The 22,033-nt window shown below is 42.1% G+C and overlaps 3 protein-coding genes across 12 annotated transcripts in view; 2 read left to right on the forward strand and 1 right to left on the reverse strand.

The window, feature by feature from the left end:
- LOC108012947 (uncharacterized) overlaps nt 1-22,033 on the reverse strand; it is an 84,126-nt gene that overhangs the window by 27,711 nt on the left and 34,382 nt on the right. The gene's annotated exons all lie outside the window — the stretch shown is intronic.
- LOC108012419 (ankyrin repeat domain-containing protein 54) lies at nt 435-2,790 on the forward strand. Its single transcript, XM_017077779.4, has 2 exons — nt 435-1,787; nt 2,336-2,790. The coding sequence occupies exon 1, from the start codon at nt 613-615 to the stop codon at nt 1,708-1,710; it is 1,098 nt and encodes a 365-aa protein (XP_016933268.2). The 5' UTR covers nt 435-612; the 3' UTR covers nt 1,711-1,787; nt 2,336-2,790.
- RasGAP1 (Ras GTPase activating protein 1) lies at nt 5,481-22,007 on the forward strand. Its single transcript, XM_017079021.4, has 5 exons — nt 5,481-6,128; nt 15,495-17,377; nt 17,530-17,786; nt 18,318-18,513; nt 19,589-22,007. Exons 1-5 carry the CDS (start codon nt 5,984-5,986, stop codon nt 20,579-20,581), a joined length of 3,474 nt encoding a protein of 1,157 aa, XP_016934510.3. The 5' UTR covers nt 5,481-5,983; the 3' UTR covers nt 20,582-22,007.

The following is a 22,033-nucleotide window of genomic DNA, read 5'->3' on the forward strand; positions in this document are numbered from 1 at the left end:
AAAATTATGTTTCGACGCTATCTCTATTTTGAATTAATTTGACTTTCACAAACGTTGTACCAACATGCACGGTTCCTCGTTGGAAAGGAAATTAATTTTACTAATTAAAAAATGCAGTACGGCCAACGAAAAGCCGCCAGTTTTTGAGAAAAAAGCATAGTGCGTTGTGGGCATCTCATATGTTACAAAATTTTAAGCAGTTCCACCCTGTTCTACGCTCCCAAGACACTAACCCAAAAATCTCTATTTTCTATAATTTTGACTTCACAGACGTTGTGCCAACAATTTTTCCTCTTGGCCCCAACTTTTCAGGAGCCCAAAACCAGGTGAGCCAGACCAGCTAAAACGACTAATGCTAAGTGAATATATGGAATTTAAAGTTTTTCCAGAACTAGCTAAAAAGAGTCGCGGGCGGCAGGGTCACACCAATAACATGTCAGAGTGACCAAAGTGGGCGAGAACTAAGCAAAAATAAACAAACAATACAGACAGGAAAATAAGCAGCGCGTGCCTGGCAAGAGATTTTTCGCCGCAGGACTGAGCACTGGAACCGGGACCACAGACGCACTGCATCGCGGCCAACGGGGGACACAATCCGAGTAAGAGCGAGACATGGCTGCGGCCACCAACAACGATTCCTCCACCTCCGGCGTGGAGGCCAAGGAGGAGGTGGAGATGTCGATGCCGATGTCGTCGCCCATGTCGATGGCCATGGTCCTGGCCAGATCGACGCCGATGGCCATGCCCTCTGCCAGCGCCTCCAAGGGTATTATGATAACGCCGCCGCCGCCGGCGATGCCGCCCACGCCCACCTCGTCGCCGAATACGCACGGCGAGTGGCCCCACATGAACATCAACCTCAACCTGAACCTTAACCTGAACATGAGTTCAAACACCAGCGCGAATGCATCATTCCAGCTGAGCAGAGACCGGGGCGAGCATTTCGCCCTGCCGCATCTGCCGCCCCTGCCGCTGAATCCCAATGCCCCCAATGCCGAGTATCTGCCCAGCCTGATCCATCCGAGCACTCTGCCCTCGGGCAGCAAGAGCTTCAAGATGCGCCCACGGATGCAGCGGCTGAAGCACTCCTACAGCTACAGCAACATAATCGTCCAGTCGAATGGCCGCAAACTGCGCACAGCCGCCTCCACCTGCAACATCGAGCTGCTCAACCGCATCCTGGAGGGTGGGGCCAATCCGAATGCCGCCGACGAGTACAATCGCAGTCCCCTGCATCTGGCCGCCTGCCGTGGCTACATACCCATTGTCCAGCAGCTTCTGAAGTACGGAGCCAATCCGAATGTGGTCGACTCGCTGGGGAATACACCGCTCCATTTGGCTGTGATCTCGGCCAGCTCCAACAACTTCAACATTGTGGTGGGCGTGTTGCTGCAGGGCGGCGCCAGTGTTCATATGTACGACCGCAGCAACAAATCACCGCTGGAGTTGGCCGAGGCCAAGCTAAGATTGCTGCGCAATCGCTACGATCATCCCACGCCGGAGACGGCCAAGATCCTGGAGGACATGTGCATGTTGACCACGCTGATCTTGCGCTACATGGTGAAGCAGCAGCGCGAGCTGGAGGATCTCTCTGCGCTGGAGAAGCGCCTGCAGAACCTGAGCACCAGCGACGACCAGGAGCAGGTCGTGTCCCAGACCGCAGACGAGCTGCTTGCCAGCGTTGAGCGGCTGTCCATCAACAACAAGTAGATGGAGCGGACGCTGGACGCCAAGGGAACCACCCATCCGCAGGCGGGTCCAAATTGCGTTCGATGAGTTGAGAAAAAGTGAGTAGGAATTTTAGAATATATATAACATTTGGTTAAACACAGATACCAATTAAAATGTAAATAACAAAAGCAGTAAATGAGTAATGAGAAAAGCCGGTACGAATCTGAGTGACTTTCATACTCATAATATATAATACAGATATAAATGAAAAATGATTTAAAAAAGAGAACTTTTAAAACCCAAGTTGTGGTCTCAATAATTTAATCTCCAAAGCATGTGACTTCTTATTCGTCATAATTGTTTGTGACTCACAAGATTAAATATTTGTATAACCTTTCAAAGAGTGCTATAATTTTAAAAGAAGTTTGTAACGCAATTATGAATACGTCCTTAGCCTTACAGCTTTTTAAATTCTTGGTCGCCATGTAAGGATATAGATATATTAGTATAAATATGTCTTGTGATATATTCTTGCTCAGTTTAGAATTCAAAAAGATACAGATATTTACTGGTTAAACATATTTAGTAATTAAAATTTTTTAAATGGTGGGTTTTTTATTTTGTTAAATCCTATATCTAATTTATGTTTTTCCTATCGTTGCAGTTTGTTTATCGTTTCCTAATTTGGCTGCCGTTGAGCTGGAGTTGGCATCGCGACAAGCAGCTGGGGGAGGAAGAGGTCCTGATTGCGATCCTGATCTCATCAAGCTGCCAAAGGCGACCAACGCTCTCAAACACACACAAGCACACACACCCACACAAACAAAAGAAAACACACATTGTTTCATGCGATCTTTTATTAAGTATTTCATTTAAGGTTCATTGTTTACGCAATCAACAAACATGATTAAATTTTAAGCTTTACGTTTAGCGCGCCAAAAAAAAATCAAGTTATGTAATAATGATGCAATCGCAACTCAAGAGGACACCTAACAATTTGCTACATTACATTTAAACTAAATGACTACATTACATGGAAATCGTTAAGTGTCTATTGTATACTACAACAAAAAACCATAAGCGTGTAAACACTCTCTGAACAATAAACGAAAAACCAAACGGCCATTTGACTTAATCCGCAGATAAAGCCGAAATCTGTAAAAACATATATAACTCGGAGGACTTGTGAGTAATACTGGTTTGTGGTGGACACTTGTGATAAGGATTACAAATGGTGAGTTATAAGATCTAAAAATTATCTAGGTGAACAATGTGAGTAACGTGCCTTGGAATTACAAAACTTCAAATATCTTCATATATTGCAGTTTCAATAACAATAAATATATTTTTTGGATAGATATACTAATTGCCATCATTAATACAAATTTAAAAATCCATAAATTCAATCAAAAATCGGAGCTTTAAAGGTTTCCATAAATCTGTTTAACAGCTTTTTCCTCTTAGCGGTTAAATGTATTCAAAATGCGATTAGGGGAACCCACGTTAGGAGTTTTTATGAGTATTTATGTGTAAACTTCCCATTAACATGCGGTGGATAACAAAAGCTAAACATTTCCAAAAGGTTGCCCACGACGAAAATAGCCAGCGAAGTTTACGAACCCAATATTGAGCTGAAAACAAGTTGATACCAAAATAAATGTTATAAATTACGTAGATCAAAATACGCTCAAAAGATACCCATTACATTCATAACGAAATAATAACGGAAGCTAGACAAACGACCAAAACACTTTTCCGGACATAAATAAAACAGACCCCATGGGTGGGGGGGTATATAAACAGGCCGAAAAACCCGAAACCCGTAAATTCATTCAAACAAATGAAACCGCCACAAAATACTATTTTTATCACATCTGCACCTTGCACGGAAAATCGTAGGAGGAGAAAAGCGAGAGGGAGGGTTTTGAGTGGACAGCTGGATAGGAAAATAGAAGAAAAGCCGTGTCTCCTCTTCTTCCCACGTTGGTTACGTTTCGTTGAGCGAAATGATCAACATATTCAAATTGTCGTTACGCACGCTACACAGAAAACAGCATTATGGACCTTCTTAGCAAATATTACCATACACTGAAAGATAAATTAAGGGATTAGTCCATTTTAGTTTACTATAAAGGAACCTTGAAAAGAGATCTCAAGATCATACATACAGAAAAAAAGTAAAAGAAATACTTATACTATGAATACAAAAAAAAGAAATATTTATCAGGGACCTCGAACTCGGTTACTCTTTATTCTGTCCTAACTACTTTTAGATCGATTTGAAATTTTTTCTGTTAAGGGAATCCGAAACAAACATGTTTTCTGTTTGCTCTATCTAGGTAATCTTTAGGTTTTAGGTATGAAAAAGGAAAACCTTCAAGGAACATAATTTACATTTAATAAACCTCTTAAAATTTTCCTCAGTGCAGTTGGAGTGAGTAAGATGGGCGTAGATCAGATGCAGGGCATACGGAAACAATGAAACCGAGCAGGAGCAACCCGAACTACACACTACATATTTCTAATGTTGACCCAACCACTTCCACTTATTGGCGGCAGTTGTGATAAGATGCACCGTCTCACTTGTTGATCTCCCCGATTGTTGTTGCTGTTACTCTGATGTTGTTGTGATGCATGTGGTTTCCAGCAGAAGAAGCAGCAACATATGCGTTAAAATAAACATGAGAGTCGTAGCCGGCGTTGCTGTCCGGATGCCGTGTGAATTTCACATTTCTCTGCCTTGTTTCTGTATTTCTGTGTACTTTTAATGTACATATGTGCATGTGTATGTAGTTTGGCTGCTTCCTCTGGACTGTCTGCGAGCCAGAACGCCCACGAAATGTGCGCTACACTGGGATCAGTAGGGCATTTGGGTTCCCTTCACTTGAATATGCAACATTCCACATAGCTGATCATATTTCTGTACCTTTACATGTAATAATATTAATATTGTAATCAAAAGGGGTCCTTATAATCACTATATAAATAATAAAATTGCAAAACCATGCCTACCATTTTTTCAATTCAAAGATTTTTTTGTAAAATATTTTTATGTATCAAAAAAGTCCTTTTATATCCCTTCAACAATAACAAATTCTGAAATCAAAAAATTTTTTTTCCAATTTAAATTTATGGTAGCGCACTTCCCATGTCGCATACGCCCATGGCTTTCTCTGCCGGCGATCTTGGGTTTTCGGTTCGCTGCTTCCGCCGTTGGTGGCGCCGGTGCAACATGTGTTTGTTCAAGTGTAGGTGACCATTTGTGTATGTATTCGTTTTCATTCACAAAATTTGGGTGCGTACACTTGCCGCTTGGAAATTTTAATTCAGTTTCATTTCGGCCCCGTTTGCAACAAGTTCGTTTTTCGGAGTGTGCTTTGACTTCAAAGTAGTAAAATAAAATACTTATTTTCGAGACATGAATTAAAAATATAGCGCCGAGTTCATAAAATTAAAACAAAAACATTTACAATAATTATAATTGCTTGTGCGAGTGAGCTGTGATACAAAATCAACAGTAGGAACCACTAAATTATCGGATTTTTCACTTAAATGATATCTTACTATAATACACCGATAAAACAAATTGAGATCGTTTAGTTGTTATAATTCATTTTGGCCCAAAAAACATTTGTTAATAACAATTTAAAACCTTAAATTATAAATAATATTTTCATATTCCCGCTGTGCCATGCTAAGGTCATACTAATTTTGCCAGAGACCTATCGCCAGCAACGCATCAACGGTCACTTTACTGACACCTTGCGTGGCTCTTACGTTGCTGAATCTTACGTTTACTGACAGCGGTCCTACTAATGCGCATACGTCTTCTAGTGTTCCAATTGGACTGTTGGATTTCGATTCGGATGGTTGTTTCGCGGACGCCTAAAAACTCGCAGAGCAGATAAACTCGGAGAAACAAGTCTGTGCGAGTCGGGACAGAACACAAATGGTTTTGAATTAAAAACAAAGTACACCCATTAGTGCGTGACATAAACCGTTTGTAGTGACAAAGTGACAACGAAATTCCGATTCAGGCGAACTGAAGCAACAGGAAAAGTGCATTTCGTGAGCGGCAAAGCGACTCATATTCCCGTCATCCCAGCTCAAAAGGGGAAATGCAACGCTGCAGTCAGTGATCAATTACAAAGTTTATTAACCATTTTTTATAAGCCTGTAAAACGGGAAATAACTGTGTAAGGAAACCCCGCCGAATTTCAGTGAAAATAAAAAAAACAATTTCCCATCGCGTGTTGCAAGTTCCAACGCTAGTGGCCGACGCAAAGCTGCCTGCTATGAAAACGGGCGCACAATGCTGCTGAAGAAGAAGCGCTATATGTACGACGAGCGAGACGGCACTATTGACTCGCTCGTCGCCGTCGAGCCAAGCAGCAACAACAACAAAATGGCCGATACACGCGAAGTGCGCATTGAAGAGCAATTAAAAGTGAAAATTGGTATGTAAATCGAGTGCGAAATGGCTTGAAAACATCACAAAAACCTAGATGAACATGCGGGACATGGATGTTGTGTGAAATTCGCGACGAAACGTGGCTTTTTCCTAGTGCAAAGTGTGCTGGAATGTTGACAGCGTCGCCGTTTCCCCCGCGGAGTCTCTTCTGTGTGGAAAACAACATTTAAAGTGGGCAAAAGGCGAAAAAATCACTAAATAATCAGTGCAATCAAGTGGCAAATCATAGTTTGTGGGTTTTGGAACCAAAGAAAGTCTATTAATTAGGCAAACAAATGTGTTTTTGTACGGAAAATGCATTTAGTGTTCAAGTGTATGAGCATGCTGTCTCGCTCTCGCCCGCGTGTTGCTGTGTGCGTGTGTGTTGCTCTTGCTTTTTCCCCAATGTTTTTTTTTTCTCGTTTTTCGTCGTGCAGCAGTGCAATTGCATTTGTTGTTGCTGCTGCTGCTGGAAAAGTAATGGATGACCAGGCTGAATGTTACGGCATTCAGCTCAGCCTCACCCCCCTGCGATTTTGCCCCCCGTAATTCCAACACGCCCCCCCACCGTTTTGAATGCGCCCCTTTTTGTGAATGAATCGGAAATCAAGCATGTGTGTGTGACGCTCCAGCGCATGCTCACACACACACACGCGGGAGAGATCCCAGCAACAATACAATGTGTGGGTTTTTTCATGAATGGAATTTTCGAATTCGGTGTACTTTTCTCAATACGAAGGTGTCTGTTTTATGAATGATTATCAAGCAACAAGCGAGAAGAGCAAAAAAGAGCATCGATTAATGGCCCACTATATATTGGCAAAAGGTCAAATTAATGAATGACACTCTCTCTTTCTCTCTATTCTGCCATCTATTTCATTCTGGAACGAGAGAGAACAAGAGACTAAGAAAACTTGCGGTTGTTTTTGGTGGTTTTACATTTCCTGTTGAGAAAAAAAAAACGCATGTAAAACAGAATTATGAATAACCACAGGCGGGGCAAAAAAGGGGTTGCCGTGATCTCAATTTCACACCTGCACACGCATTTATTTTTACCTCCGTCTTACGATTTCAATCTCGCAACTCATAAGCAGCTTTTGCTACGCTCGCAACGTAAATTATATGCAAAGCTGCAACAACATTGTAGCCGCTTTTGATTTCCGTTTCCCATCGCCAGAGTTTCCCTTCGTGTGATGCGGTTTTGTGTTCTTTTTCTTTCCATAAAACTCTTGCTTTTTTCTGTTGCTTTTCATCTCGTGCTTTTTTTTTTTGTCTTAACCCCTTCCAGCTGCTTTTTGCACGCTTCAATTGTTTTCGCATGCGCCTCTGTCTTTGTCGGGGTCTTCTCTTCGCTACCCTTCTTCCTCTCGCCACTTCCTTTGCCTTCTCTCGCCTTTAACCCCTTTCACGTTTTTGGGTTCTGCGGAGAAGATGGCACAATATTGGTTAAAAATGAATTAAAACGCGTTTCTGTGCTGATTGAAGAACGAAAGTTATGCACTTCCTTCGATTATCGGATCGTTATGGCAAATTAGCTGTCACCTCTTACCTCCATTTCATCCATTCGCCTTTGTGGCTGATATTTACCCTCTTATCCCATGGATATTCTGCGAAAGATGGTCCAAAATTACAGATATCATTAAAAATAAACCCTTTTAAAAGGTAATTTACAAGTTTTCTTTTGAGCCCAAATAGAGATAAATATTATTTCATCAAATATCTTAGTGTCCACCATACAAACACGTTTTCTGACCATTGGAGAATGAAAGTTATTCATTTCCTATAATCATCATTGATTATCGCATCATTATAACACATTAGCTGTGTCACCTTTTTACCCCCGACCATTTGGTTTCGTTCCCATCCGCCATACAGCGTTATAAGCACTATACTCCCTGCATTCTTCTCTCAAGTTTCATATTTCCCCTTCATTATGCTTTGCATGCTTAATAATAATACTTCCACATCGTGCTCAGTTTCAATTACACACGGAGTTTCGCTTTTGTTGCTATTGTTGTTGGTGGCTTTCCATTTTGTTGATCGTTGCGATTTCTACACGAAACCTCCGCCCGACCGAAATTGGCGTAATACTTTTCCACTTAATTAAAATGTTTAGCGCATAACCTAAATTTCGTTTTCTTCGAGACAATAAGTAATAAAAAAAAAAGAAGAGAGATAGCAGTGTGGGTGCATGACTCACTTCAGATCTCCCCCTGAATATCAATGACATTTACTAGGGGAATTACTCACAATTCAGACCACACGCAATCGAGATTTCGTTGAACTTGAAGACCCAGAACAGAGATGTCTAGTTAACATGGACTCGACTTTGTTCTTTCTATGTAGCTCTGTAACAACAATAAATAGTTTGGCCAAAAAAGGTAATTAATTAAAAGCCGGTTGTGGTGTTGTGTCTTGTTCTCCAGTTTGTTGCCAAGTTTCCACCTCTTGCTGCCCTCTCCACTCGACCAGGCCAAAACTGGTTGCAATTGAACGAGCCAAAGATCGCTTGGAACTTTTCTAGCTGGTTCGTTCTCTTTGGAAGCCATTGGCAGAGATGTTGACAATTAGTTCTCCTCGGATCGTGTCTTTAAATCATTTTTCTAATACATATATTGTTCAGCTTGAGACACAATTAAAGTGGAATATTTTCATTTGAAAATAAATGGCCGGGGAACAATGTTAATTAGCCCAAAGGCCGGGGGCATATTGGCCAAGCGAGGGGCTTACCCTGACAACTTTGTTTGCCGCTTCCAAGGAACCAGCGTTTTCAAGTAATTAGCGCATTCTAAAATACTTTTTATTCAGGTCGAAGTCGGCCTTCTTGAGGTTTTCCAGGTACAGAAAGAAATGAGATTGTTTTTAAAATGATATTATTATGTGAATATTCCAAGTATTATCTTTTGGTTAAAAATTAGGGTATCATTAACTGAATTTTCCAAAGGAAAGTTCTGGAACACCAGAACAATTTAAATCTCTAAGATGTTATAGAACCAATTCAAGTGATACATTGTTGATATTAAATGCAAATAATTTCTTGTACTAAAAGTTATGTTATCGAGTAGAATGGATGTATTTTCTTTCTGTGTATAAGTAGGGAAGCGGGGAACCACAATCGCAATGACAACGATGACGTTGATGACTCTGCCTGCGATGATTAACATTTATCTTTAACTTTCCACAATGAGGCAGCAGCAGCATGTTATAATGTTATACATACTCGCATTTCCCCTTTTTCCCCACCCACTTTTTTAGGGGGCCCTTTTTATGACTTAACGCTTGACCTCCTCGCATTTACTTTGATGTTGTTGACTTTAGCCGGGGTCAGAGGCATCAGTGGAACCCCCCGGTCAGTTGTCGTCCGGATTCTCCACCTCCCAAGGCTTTGAACTTCACGCTGCTTCTCTGTTTTTATTGTGGCGCTTCTTTGGAGCTCCTCAGCGATGCCATCTCACAATCAGTCAGTCCCTTGTAATTTGTAATTAAAATGAATTCTGTTTTTATTTCACTTTTTCGGGCTGTGTTATTAATTTTGAGCCACAATTTGTGCGCTTCGCTGGCTCGTTTCAAGTGTCGTTTATTGTGGTTTGTGTGGTAGTTTCTCAAAGGTAACACAACAGCGGAAATGTCAGGGGCCAAGAATTGTCTAAGGCTGGGGACAAGTTTTTAATGGGAAACGAGGGATCGTTTGGAGTCGTTAGATGCGCCTAAACCACTCGAGTTGAGGAGTTTTGGGGAGGGGTTAACCATAACCACGTGGAATAATGACGGGGTTAAGTGTTCCTTATAGCTACTTCTTTTAATGTAACCTTCTATTTAATTTCTTGTTGTCAAAGACGGATCCTTAGTTTATTTAAGGCCTTTAAAACTGTACAGCAAACTATATACTAAGGGGTTTTTTATAACTAGTTATATTATGATGGTTCCTTTTGGTTTTTCATATAGGAAATCAATAATCTTGTTAAAATTATGTTTTTCAATTTTTAGAAACAAGAGCTTAACCGAAATCCACTTAATTAATGGCTTTGTATATGATTTCCCAATAATGCAGCCTTCTCTTTAATTGCATAATGTAGTTCGTTCCCACAAAACGTTGTCAACCGCTGATCCTTGGCTCACACATATTTGTAATCCATTATCGCCTCATAGAAAACCACTTTTGGCCAAGGCCAATTCGGCTTGGTTGCTTCGCAGCCGCCTGCCAAATTGTGTGGGCGCCTTACAAAGTGTATTTATCATTATTAAATTTTTATGGCACAAAGTCAGGCGAGTTTTTGTGTCGTCGCCAGTTGACTTGCCTCTAATGAGCGGCGTTTGTAGTTTTTTATTTTTATTTTTTTCTGTATTAATAGGCTTCTGCCCAATTTGGCCTTTTTGAAATGGAAGTCGTGCGTTCGCGTCGCTCACATTGAGTGATGTGTGCAATTGAAGGTTAATAGTGCCAAAAAGGTAAATTGGCAACACGAAAATTTAAGCCAAAGAAAGCAATTTTCGACTGGTGAGAGGAATGACAATCCGAAGGGAAATCACTCATCTGGACTTGGATAATATATGGGGTATATACAATACACTTGTGTACTGCGAAAATTGTTCATAAACAACATCCAGTTCGATGACGTTGATGAAAAGCCAATAAAAGTGTATAGGGCAGAAGCCAAACAAAGTTGGCCACAACAGGAGGAGATCGTGAGATGATCATGAGAAGCGTAATCAGACCGGAAATCGATCAGCACGTACCGAGAAATATATGGGGGAGAATGATGGCATGAAACTGGTTTCAGGTTTCTGTGTTTCTCTAAATAAATACAATTTAATGCAGTAATAAGGAAAATAGATATTATATACTTAGATTTGGTAATATAATATTTATATTTTCCAGATTATATGTAAATTTAAAAATCCCTAAAGCATCAGTTTATAAGTAATCCAATTTTCTGCTCTGCAGTAAAAAGCGGGTATCTGAGGTTAACTAACCTGTTTTCCTCCACAACCTGGCTAATTGCACAACACGTTAGGAGAGCCCTTTCTGGTTTTATGGCCAAAGGAAGTGGCAGCGGAAAAGGAAGTGCACTTAAAGGGATATAATGTACACACACAGGGCCTGTAGAATCGAGTGCAGGGAAATGCATCCGAAGAAGCCAAGGGCTTTTTTCCCACCTTTCCGCCAAAAGTGCAAACAATCATTTTGGCCGCAGGAAGCTGACGTTTAAACAAACAGCCAGCCAGACAGACAGACGGACAAAGATCTGTCTGTGTAAATCTCCCTTCCGCTGGCAAGGCAGCTGAAACAAAAAAAAAAATAACCAAGAATTTATCTCTATTTCCGTTCCTTTGCATAAATGTCTGGTTTTTGTTTCATTTGCTTTTTTAGAATTTATTACAGCGATGTCTGCTTGTCTGCTTCCTTCTTTATTTTTCCTTGTTTTTTTTTTTGCAGCAGCAACACTCGCGGAGTAATCGCCTCATTAATTCGCGCGCGTTTCATGCTGCACTGAATCAATTTGCATATTGTGCAGAAAAGCGAAATGGGGGGGAAAAGCAAAGGGAAATCTACTTACAAAGTCTTTAAATTTAATTTTCCGTCTGCGAAGGAAATCATGGAAATTTCAGGCATTTAATGAGACCCTGTCTCGACCCAATAATGATGGGTGTGGAAATGAGATCGTGTTGTAATTTTGCCTTTTTTTTTGCCCTTTCCACTGGCAACCCCAAGGCAAATGTCAATGTTGTAGAGGAAAAGCAATTTCCAGCGGTGCTGGGGCTTTAGAAGTTTTCGATTTTCATTTTGGGGCTGTGGCATCACAGCCATGTGCCACATGGCAGGATGTTTCTATTTTTGGGGGACCCCTGAAAATGTTGAAAGAAACATGCCGCATGTTTTTCTTGCTGTTTGCATAGGGATTTATGTATATTTCAGCGATCTGGTTAATTGTCAGATCAGCCTGATCAGCCGCATTAGTCTGAGTAAACAATGTTCGATAATGGATTGATCTGTCATGAAATTTTAAATGTGAAACCTATAAAATAGCAAAGATTAAAATGTCTTGATATTCTTGTAAAAACAATTATTAAAAGATACTAATTTTTATATTCCATCAATTTTACGTGCCTCCCATTTTATCGTGTTTATTACGTAATATATAACAAGCAAAATTTAAATTAACCTCATTAAAAAATTATTACCACAATGGTGCTTTAAAATACTTTTAAAATGTATCCGTCAACATTCCAAAAATTTGAAAAAATAATAAAAGGCAGCAATGAAACATGAATTTTCCATAAGAAAGTCCTAACTTCCGTTTTAATTTTATCAGTTAGTTCAGGAAGTAAGTTTGGTTTCCCATAAGTATTTTTAAGCAATGTAAAGAAATCGTATCACTTCCGTTCTCATGGTTTTGCAAAATTCCAAAATGATCCTCCACCCAAAAAAATAAAAAATAAAATCGATGAGCCAACTTCCGCTTGACTTTATCCATGCATAAACCTTCTGGATTTTCCCAGTTCATCGAGCTCTGGTTCCGTTTATCGTGTTTGGCATATGTAAGATGATATATGCACACCCGATCGTCCGTCACTGTGACTGCTTGGTGTTGCTGTTGCCCAATGCATCTGAAGGTCGAATATCGGACGGTCTACGACCGATGGAGCTCAGAATAATGTCCACATTCATTCCAAATCTAAGCGATATGGATAGAATATAACTTCGCAATTCTCTATGGGGGCTCGTTCGATTCCGTGGAAGTCGTCGTTTAGAAATTTCCCCCTTATCGCTGCCCTTTCATTCTTTTCTTCCGTCTGTGAGTAAGCGATTCTATAGAAATTCCGTTGATTATGTCATTAAATTTATAAATCTTGGATTGTCTAAATGTTTTGCATGGCATTCGACAAAAAAACTTATATATGTTTATCAAGTCGAAGATTATTTACCCTTTAGTTTTTTCTTTTGGCAACTAAGTTAGGCAAATGTTGGGTGTTTTAGTGGAAACTTTAGCATTTTAAAGTATTTACGAATCCATACCAAATAATTTTGAATATGCGTGTATATAGCATAGGAAGCGAATGATTTTTTAACTTGGGGATACGATTGTAGTACCCTCTGCAAGGGTATTAAAAACGAAAACGAAACGAGTAATAAAAACATTCAGTGGGCCAGCCAATGACAAGGCAAAGCCATAAAAAACACACAAAAATGAATTATAAACGTCACAGAAACGCAAAAATGTCAACATTTTTTGCGCCGGGTTTCCCCCGTCTCTCTTCCTCTTTCTCCTATTAATACTACCACTATTATTTTATGAATGAAATTTACTGTTTTGCTTTTCTCCTTCAATAAAAAATAAAGAGAAATACTCTTGTTTTTCGTCATTTGACGTTTGGTGTGTTTGTTTTCTGGCTTTTTGCCGATTGCTGCTTTACTTCACTTTGCATATAAAATGTGCTTCTGTTTGCGGGGTTTTTCATTCATGAAAGAAAAAACAACACTCACACACACGCAGCAAAAGGAAAACGAATGTCTTTGTTATCGCGGTTTTCTTGTTTCTACGACAAACGCACAGCGAGAGAGTGTGTGAGAGCATGCGATTGTGATTGTGAAAAGTGCCGTTGTTTTGCCAACACACAGATACTCGAGCTCACCACCACACATACCACATATAACCCCATTGATAGTGGCTAGGTGATAGCTGAATGTACATAAAAACGGAGCTATGGCTCACCTCCAGCACACATAGCCCACATAGCTCAGCCCACCGCCCAGCTGTGTCAACAGGGGCGGAAATCGGGGAGGGGCAGTCCTGGGGTCTCAATGGAAAACAAACTTTAGCTACAGTCAAACTTCGCTAGGCAGTACCTTTTATAACTCCAAAACAATTACCAAAACATTTCCTAACTTTTCTTATACCACGTATAACTTCCCATTTAAAAGTAGGGTCTAACCTAGCTATCCTTATAAAAGTTCTTAGTTATCATTAGGCAAAAAATGTTTTATCTTAATTATTTTCATTGTAATTACCACAATATTTGTCAAAAACATACAGATTGTTTTGTATCTTTATTTATATGAGGTAGAAACATGGATTTTAAAACTGAATTTGTCAACTTTATAAGGCAGCGAAACGGAAATCCTTTCTTAGCGTTTATTAATAGGGCAAACATCAAAAAATTGCTAACTTTTCAAGTTTCTGAGTTGACCACAGTAACTGGTAGACAAACTACCTTTTTTTTATTGTATGGAAATATATATAAAGGAAGAGAAATGATAACACACTGTAAGGGGTATTATTTTCTTTCCAATAAAAATTTTTTTTAATGAAAAAAAATTTTTTTTTTTAAAGTCACATTCCGAAGTGTTAGTCATAGAAGTTTGACTGTAAGAAGCGGCCAAATCCAAATTTGCCACACAGATACATATATAAAAGCCGGCACAGACACAGATACGGCACACGCAAAACTGCTTGAGTGTGCGTGCACTTATTATATTTCCGCTCGACTGCCGCTAATTTCTTCCATTGAGCAACTTTTATAGTACTTGCCTTGTGGGCAGCGCCTTCACCCTTTGCGCTTATCAAGGTCCCCCGTTTATTGTTAACGTTTACGGAGTCTAGCCAAGCGCCAGCCATTGCGAATCCCCCTTGTTGTTTGTAGTTTGTATTTACCGGGCCCCAGGTGGCGGAGCATCCATAATAGATTGCTAGATTGCTAGATTGCGACCACCAGCCATCCATCGGTGCACAATACAATATATATAGAGGAGGTATCGAGGCACTCGCACAGGAAGTCACGTCCGCTGACCGTTTTCGGAAATCAAAAGAGCCCGCTGGAATATATGGTGTAATGGATGGAGTGCGATTGAGCCTTTTTTTTAACAGACTTTACAACAGCAGTTGGCAGGTGTCAAGGCCAAACATTAACTGATACCAAAATGGCGGGATAATATTATATTCATTTACGTTAATCGACAAGTGATAGCCTCTAACAGTACTTCCGGTTGGGAGAAAGTAACTATGTTATTAGGCCTCCATTTATAAGACATTTTTTTAATGATACTATTCGTTTTCCATTTTAAAAGTTTCCTCAGCCATGAATAACAGATAAATTGGTTTTTAGTTCCATTCCCAATAACTTATCAGGGCGCAAACAGTAAACAGATTTAAACTGTTTTCACGATTAACCCAAATATTACTCAAAGACCACTTATGATAATTACTTAGTCTAAAGCTAACGCTTTTCACCTTGAACGAAGGCCTTAATCTCAAAAACAGCAAACAATAAGTAAGGGGATTTGCTGGTTAAGCTTAATAAATATTAAATATATATACCTAATCCAAAATCTTTATTTCTCTATTAATTCATCACTATTTTCAATCACTTCCAGGCGAGGCAAAGAATCTGAGCAGTCGCAATGCGGCCAACACAAGTTGCAGCACACAGGGCACCCGCGATGTCTACTGCACAATTGCATTGGACCAGGAGGAGATATGCCGCACACCCACCATCGAACGCACACTAACGCCATTCTTCGGCGAGGAGCACCAGTTCAAGATCCCGCGTCGCTTCCGCTATCTGTCCATCTACCTGTGGGATCGGGACATGAAGCAGGATAAGCCCATTGGCAAGATAGCAATTAAGCGGGAGGAGCTGCACATGTACAATCACAAGGATCATTGGTTCTCGCTGCGGCCAGTGGATCAGGACTCAGAGGTTCAGGGCATGGCCAATGTGGAGGTGACGTTTGCCGAAGCCCCACATACGCAGTCTCTGTCGGAGAGCATCGATCTGGGCCAGCACACAATGGCGCACCACCAGCACCTGTCACACCACCAGCAACACAGCCACCAGCAGCGGGCGCATCTGAACGATTACAAGGAGAACAGCGAACTGAGCAACATCCAGCGGGCGGCGGCTTCATCTTCGGCGGCCATGACCCTGAAGACCCGAGCCGCCGGTCTATTTGGTCACGTCCATCATCCACCATCGCAGACACAGCACTTCCCCACGATCAATACCACATCCACATCGTCAGATCAGCTGGCCAATTGGAAATCACATGGTCGATTCGTTGGCGTGACCATCAAGGTGCCCGCCTGTGTGGACCTGGCCAAGAAGCAGGGCACCTGCGATCCCTTTGTGATCTGCACCGCCAACTACAGCAACAAACAGCAGGTGACGCGTCGAACCAAACAGCGCAAAAAGACCGTAGATCCGGAGTTTGACGAGGCCATGTACTTTGATCTTCACATTGATGCGGAAGCGGGCAGTACAAACACCACTACGAGTAACAAGAGTACCGGTTCCCTGGAATCGTCCGCCAACAAGGGATATGCTATATACCCGCTGGGCGGAGCGGATCTGGTGGAGATTGTGGTGAGCATTTGGCACGACGCACATGGAGCGATGTCCGATAAAGTGTTCCTCGGCGAAGTGCGGCTGCCGATGCTGAATAAGCAGGAGCAGCAGGCGGTTTCTCCATCGGCCTGGTATTATCTGCAACCGCGCTCCATGACGCACAGTTGCCGCTCGCTAAACGCCACACCCCGCTCATGTGCCACGCCCCCGGGAACGAGATTAAGCGTGGACTCGACCATCGGATCACTGCGCTTGAATCTGAACTACACCGCCGACCATGTCTTCCCTCTGGCCACCTACGATGATCTGATGAACCTGCTCCTGGAGTCGGTGGATCAGCGACCAATCACCGTGTCGGCTGTGTCGATCCTGGGCGAGCTGGTCTCGGGCAAGACGGAGGTGGCCCAGCCGCTGGTGCGACTCTTCACGCACACGGAGCGCATTGCGCCGATCATCAAGGCGCTGGCGGACCACGAGATCTCCAACCTGACAGATCCCACCACCATCTTTCGGGGCAACACATTGGTCTCCAAAATGATGGACGAGGCGATGCGGCTGTCTGGGCTGCATTACCTTCATCAGACCTTGCGTCCCGTCTTGTCGCAGATCGTGGCCGAGAAGAAACCATGTGAGATCGATCCCAGCAAGATTAGGGATCGCTCGGCGGTGGACACGAATCTGCACAACCTGCAGGACTATGTGGAACGGGTTTTCGAGGCGATCACCAAGAGTGCCGATCGCTGTCCCAAGGTCCTGTGCCAGATCTTTCACGATCTGCGCGAGTGTGCGGGCAAGCATTTCCCCAGCAATCGAGAGGTGCGCTACTCCGTGGTGTCCGGCTTCATTTTCCTGCGGTTCTTTGCTCCGGCCATCCTGGGCCCGAAACTCTTCGATTTAACCACCGAGCGACTGGTAAGTAAAATTGTTTGAGTAATTCAGTTTAATCTCGGGTTAGTCATGACCAAATTAAAATATAATTAATATTCTTTCATTTTAATCTCTAGCTTAGTCATGACCATTGAGTAATCAAAATATAATTAATATTTTTTCTTTGTGATTTACAGGATGCCCAGACGAGCCGCACGCTGACCCTGATCTCCAAGACGATCCAATCGCTGGGTAACCTTGTCAGCTCCCGGTCGTCGCAGCAGACATGCAAGGAGGAGTTCACCGTCGAGCTGTACAAGAAGTTCTGCACGGAGCAGCATGTGGATGCGGTTAAGCACTTCCTGGAGGTGATCTCGACGCCCAGCCAGGCGGGCAGCGGCGTTCATCCGGCGGCGGCGGCAGCGCCACTGGAACCAGTATTACTTAAAGAGGGGTAAGTTGTGCCATCTACTTGAAGGATTCAGGTTGTTCCCTGTAGCCTCTAGAGAATATCGATTGGTGGACTGTGCAATGCTCCCTCTATATACCCTATTCTATAGATTTGGCATATCCCACCCAAGACAATTTGGTTGATTACGCTTCGTTTTATTCTAATACCGAAACTTTCTTTGTCTTTCTCTTCTTTTTCGCGCGCTGCTTTTACCAAAAAATAAAAAAAAATACATATATCAAATAATAAATCAAAACCAATCCATCACGCCCACATACATCACACACAATCACGAAACCATCCCATCACACAAAAATCACACTTATTCATCACACATTAAATCTATACTAACGTCTAGCGAGGGGTAAGAGAAATTGCTTGTAATTTGTTTGTAATTTGAACAATTAGCTCTGTTTTTGTTTCGGTTGCGTGTTCATATGCGCCTGGGACAAGAACAGAGACTGCGAACTGAGTGCGCGAGATCTCGAAGGGCAGTTGCTAAGACCCCGCTTTCTTTGCTCTCCTTCCCGGCAGCATGATGACCAAGTACCCCACCTCCCGGAAGCGCTTCGGCCGGCAGTTCAAGCAGCGCTACTTCCGCCTCACCACCCACTCGCTCAGCTACGCCAAGTCGAAGGGCAAACAACCCATCTGTGATATACCGCTCCAGGAGATCGCCAGCGTGGAGCAGCTGAAGGACAAGAGCTTCAAGATGCAGAACTGCTTTAAGGTGAGCATTCGATGTGCTTTGATTTGAATTGGTTTGGGGGCTGGGGGCTTGGGATGTATAATGCACACGAACAGTGTGCCGGAAATGCGCGATCCACGCCACCTCTATAAATAGGCAGCCGAAGCCCACACACCTCCAGGGCAGTGATGATGGCTTGGCTGGTTTTACAAGCCATCTGGTCGGCTGTAAACTTACAGATCTTACAAAGCTTTAATCTTTGCACGTGGCTACAGTTGTAGTCTTTATTAGGGGGTGTTATTCAGCTTGAAAAAAGGAAATACTTTATATAAGGTAGTTTTGTAGCCCAATTTTTCATATTTTCATCAATATATAATAAAATAATCATTCTGTAGGAAGTATTTTATATTAGGTAGCTAGATTATAAATAAAACTTTCGTTCTTTAAATTGATTTTAAGGAGCTACAGAAAATAAACCATGTCATACAATCACTCTCTGGTCTACCTATAATTAGCTTTCTTTTAGTTCTCATAGCTTCTCAAATTAGCCTAATCCCTACTTCTAAAAAACCGCCAGCACTGCCTTCGTCTCATGGCCAAGACATCTGACTGTGTGGGCGTATAGCAGTGGCTGCTAATCGATGGCACAGCCAACCATCGGTGGCAGCGGCAGGCCCATTTTATGCGATAGTGAAAACCGAACCTCAGTTGCCCGACAAACTTTCACTAATCACTCACACAGTTTTGGTTTTTGTGGCAAATGACAAGTTGCTGCAATTAAAAATAATTAGCATTATTATGCAGATGAGCTGGCAGTAGTGCCCCGCTTTGCGTACGCCATTGTTATTGTGATTCGAGGTGGTGGTAAGCAAAAAAGGGAAATTTCAAAACCTAGAAAACTCAGCAGCCGACGCAGAAGAGAATGAATCGTCATCGTGGGTGCGAGATATTTTTTTTTTTTGCTTTTTGATCTCAGCCAAGATGTGGGAATTGTCTCAGCCAGCCGGCGGATTTCACTTGGGTGCGATGCGATTGTTTTGCAATCGCACCGCGCACAGAATTTATGTTAATTGCACAAAGATGAAACTAAGATTTACTTTCGCCTCTTCTCCCACAGATTGTGCACAACGATCGTTCGCTGATTGTGCAGACCACGAACTGCGTGGAGGAGCGCGAGTGGTTCGACCTGCTGCACAAGGTCTGTCTGATGAACTCCATCCGGATGCAGTACTTCCATCCCTCGGCCTTTGTCAGTGGCACCTACAGCTGCTGCGGCCGCTCGGATGAGAACTCCCCTGGCTGCAAGAATGTGTCGGAAAAGGAGATGGACTACTTCCAGATGGATTTGGTAACGGCCCTGGACCCACCGCTCGATCTGCAGCGCATCCACACGCTGATCATGTCCAACATGAGTGTGCTGGAGTCGCTGCTCGATCCGCTCAACTACCATCAGCATCTGCCGCAGACGCAACACCAGCAGCACAATCCTCTGGTGCCGCTGGCCACCGATCTGCAGAAGCATTCACCGCAGGCCTTTGCGGAGTTCAAGCGAACGATCGAGAAACTGAGAGAGAAGGCGTACGCCATCGATCGGGATCATCGGGACTACAAGCAGGGCATTACGCGGCAGCTGAAGTACGGCAGCAGACAGGCTCCGATTGGCGATGACAACTATTGGCACATGATGCGAGCCGCAGGCCAGTTGAACCAGCAGCATCATCAGCAGCAGCAACACCAACAGCAGCAGCAGCAGCAGTTGCAACTTCAGCAGTTCCAGCCGCAGCCAGTGCTGCCGCAAATGCAGAATGTTCGGGCGTATCCTTATCAGCCAGCCACGAGCAATATGAACGCCTACTATCTGCACAACTTGCAGCATCAGCAGCAGAGATTGCACTTGCAGCAGCAGCAGCAGCAACATCAGCCGCTGCAACAGCAACAGTCGCAGTTTCAGCCCCTCCGGAGCCACCAATTGCAGCGCCACAATAACAACTTGAACAACAATAACTGCGGCAATGCCTCATCCTCCAGCCCTTCGTCAACGACCTCGAGTGTGGTGGCTGCACCACCCAGCACCACCTCGTCATCGCAGCCAGCGCCGCCGATTTATTAGCGTTCAAGGCTGTGCGTATTCGCTTTGCCGCGGGCCATCATCACAACCAGGTGAAGGAATACGCATCATCATGGCAGCCTGGAAACACCAAGGAGAAGCCCCCAAACCAGAGGATGCTGCTGTATAAAGCGTTTTATGTGCTAATTTCTAGGCTCTGTTTTTTTGTATAATTTTTTTTACGAGTTTAACGTTGTAAAGGTCTAGACTAAGTTTTTTAATTAACAGATTTTTATACACCAGATTTTTTCGGTACCGCCAGCAACAACAACAACAATATAAAAAGAAATAAGAAAGCGAAATCTAAATACTTATAAGCCTATTTATTTTTTGTATGTGCTAACATTATTTATACACGCAAACGAAACACCCAATATGAAAGAGCATTTCTACTTTTGTGTGAGCGCAAAGAGGGCAGAGAACCACTGAAAACTGATAACTTTATAAGCCTAAACTACTAAAAACTCAAAAATTGCTAAGATTTTTTAAAGCCTAGCCTAAGTTAAGTACCAGCGCAATGAGTAGCGAAATGAAACGATGTAAATAGCAGATGCACGAGTATATATTTCTCTGTATGTACAAGTGTAATATTAACTACATTATACCAGTTATTTTAGGTGTAGCGAAAATTTCTAAAAACTAACTAAAGTAGGCGTGTTGCCCAGAGGCGACGCAAACAAAAAGCAAATAATTCTAACAAAATGTGAACGCTATATACAACAAACAAAAAACTGCGAAAAGCAAAAAAAACATACATCTACAATGTATATTTACTTTATATAACTGTCATACAGCTAATGTTAAACACACGATAAGTATTCGGCAAATTGCAGAGTACGAACAAAAATCATTGTTAAGAACAAATTTACTTCCATTTTGCATACACACACATACACCTACATACATTAAACACACGCACACCAATATTTATTAAATGCATTTAATTTCATGTTAAACTTAAACAAAAAACAAGTAAATTGTTAACGCAAACGCGATTTGGTTAGCTTCGACTTACTTCCACCGATTTGTTTCCAAAGCTCTTCCAATATTAATTACACGTCTAGAACTTACTTTAAATAATTTTATTTTTGCCATATTTAGTTCATTGTTCATCAATCGCATTAAAATGTGTCTTCCTCCGCCGCGTTTATTCATATTGTCTTTGTTTATGCATTCCAATTATTTGTGCATTTCTTAATTCTAATATCTGCATGATGTACATAGAGATACGAAACGGAGAAACACGACCAGATGTTGCTATGAATTTAATTTGTTTGCAGTAACATTTACACTTTCAGTTGCATTTTAAGAACATATTTTTAGTTTACTTTTACCATGCCTAGCTGATAAGTTGTTGGTACAAAGAATCGAAAATATACACATCTAGATATATTTTCTAGCGAAAAATAAAGCGTATCGCCAATGGAAATCTTTATTTTGTTTTCTTTGAATTTT

This window comes from Drosophila suzukii, chromosome 3 (genome assembly GCF_043229965.1).
Source record: "Drosophila suzukii chromosome 3, CBGP_Dsuzu_IsoJpt1.0, whole genome shotgun sequence".
Lineage (NCBI taxonomy): Eukaryota > Metazoa > Arthropoda > Insecta > Diptera > Drosophilidae > Drosophila > Drosophila suzukii.

Excerpts from the sequence above, each read along its gene's own strand:
- LOC108012419 (XM_017077779.4), top strand. The coding sequence starts at position 613 with ATGGCTGCGGCCACCAACAACGATTCCTCCACCTCCGGCGTGGAGGCC.
- RasGAP1 (XM_017079021.4), top strand. The coding sequence starts at position 5,984 with ATGCTGCTGAAGAAGAAGCGCTATATGTACGACGAGCGAGACGGCACT. Across the intron at positions 6,129-15,494 it reads GCAATTAAAAGTGAAAATTG|GCGAGGCAAAGAATCTGAGC; the intron begins GTATGTAAATCG and ends AATCACTTCCAG. Across the intron at positions 18,514-19,588 it reads AGATGCAGAACTGCTTTAAG|ATTGTGCACAACGATCGTTC; the intron begins GTGAGCATTCGA and ends CTTCTCCCACAG.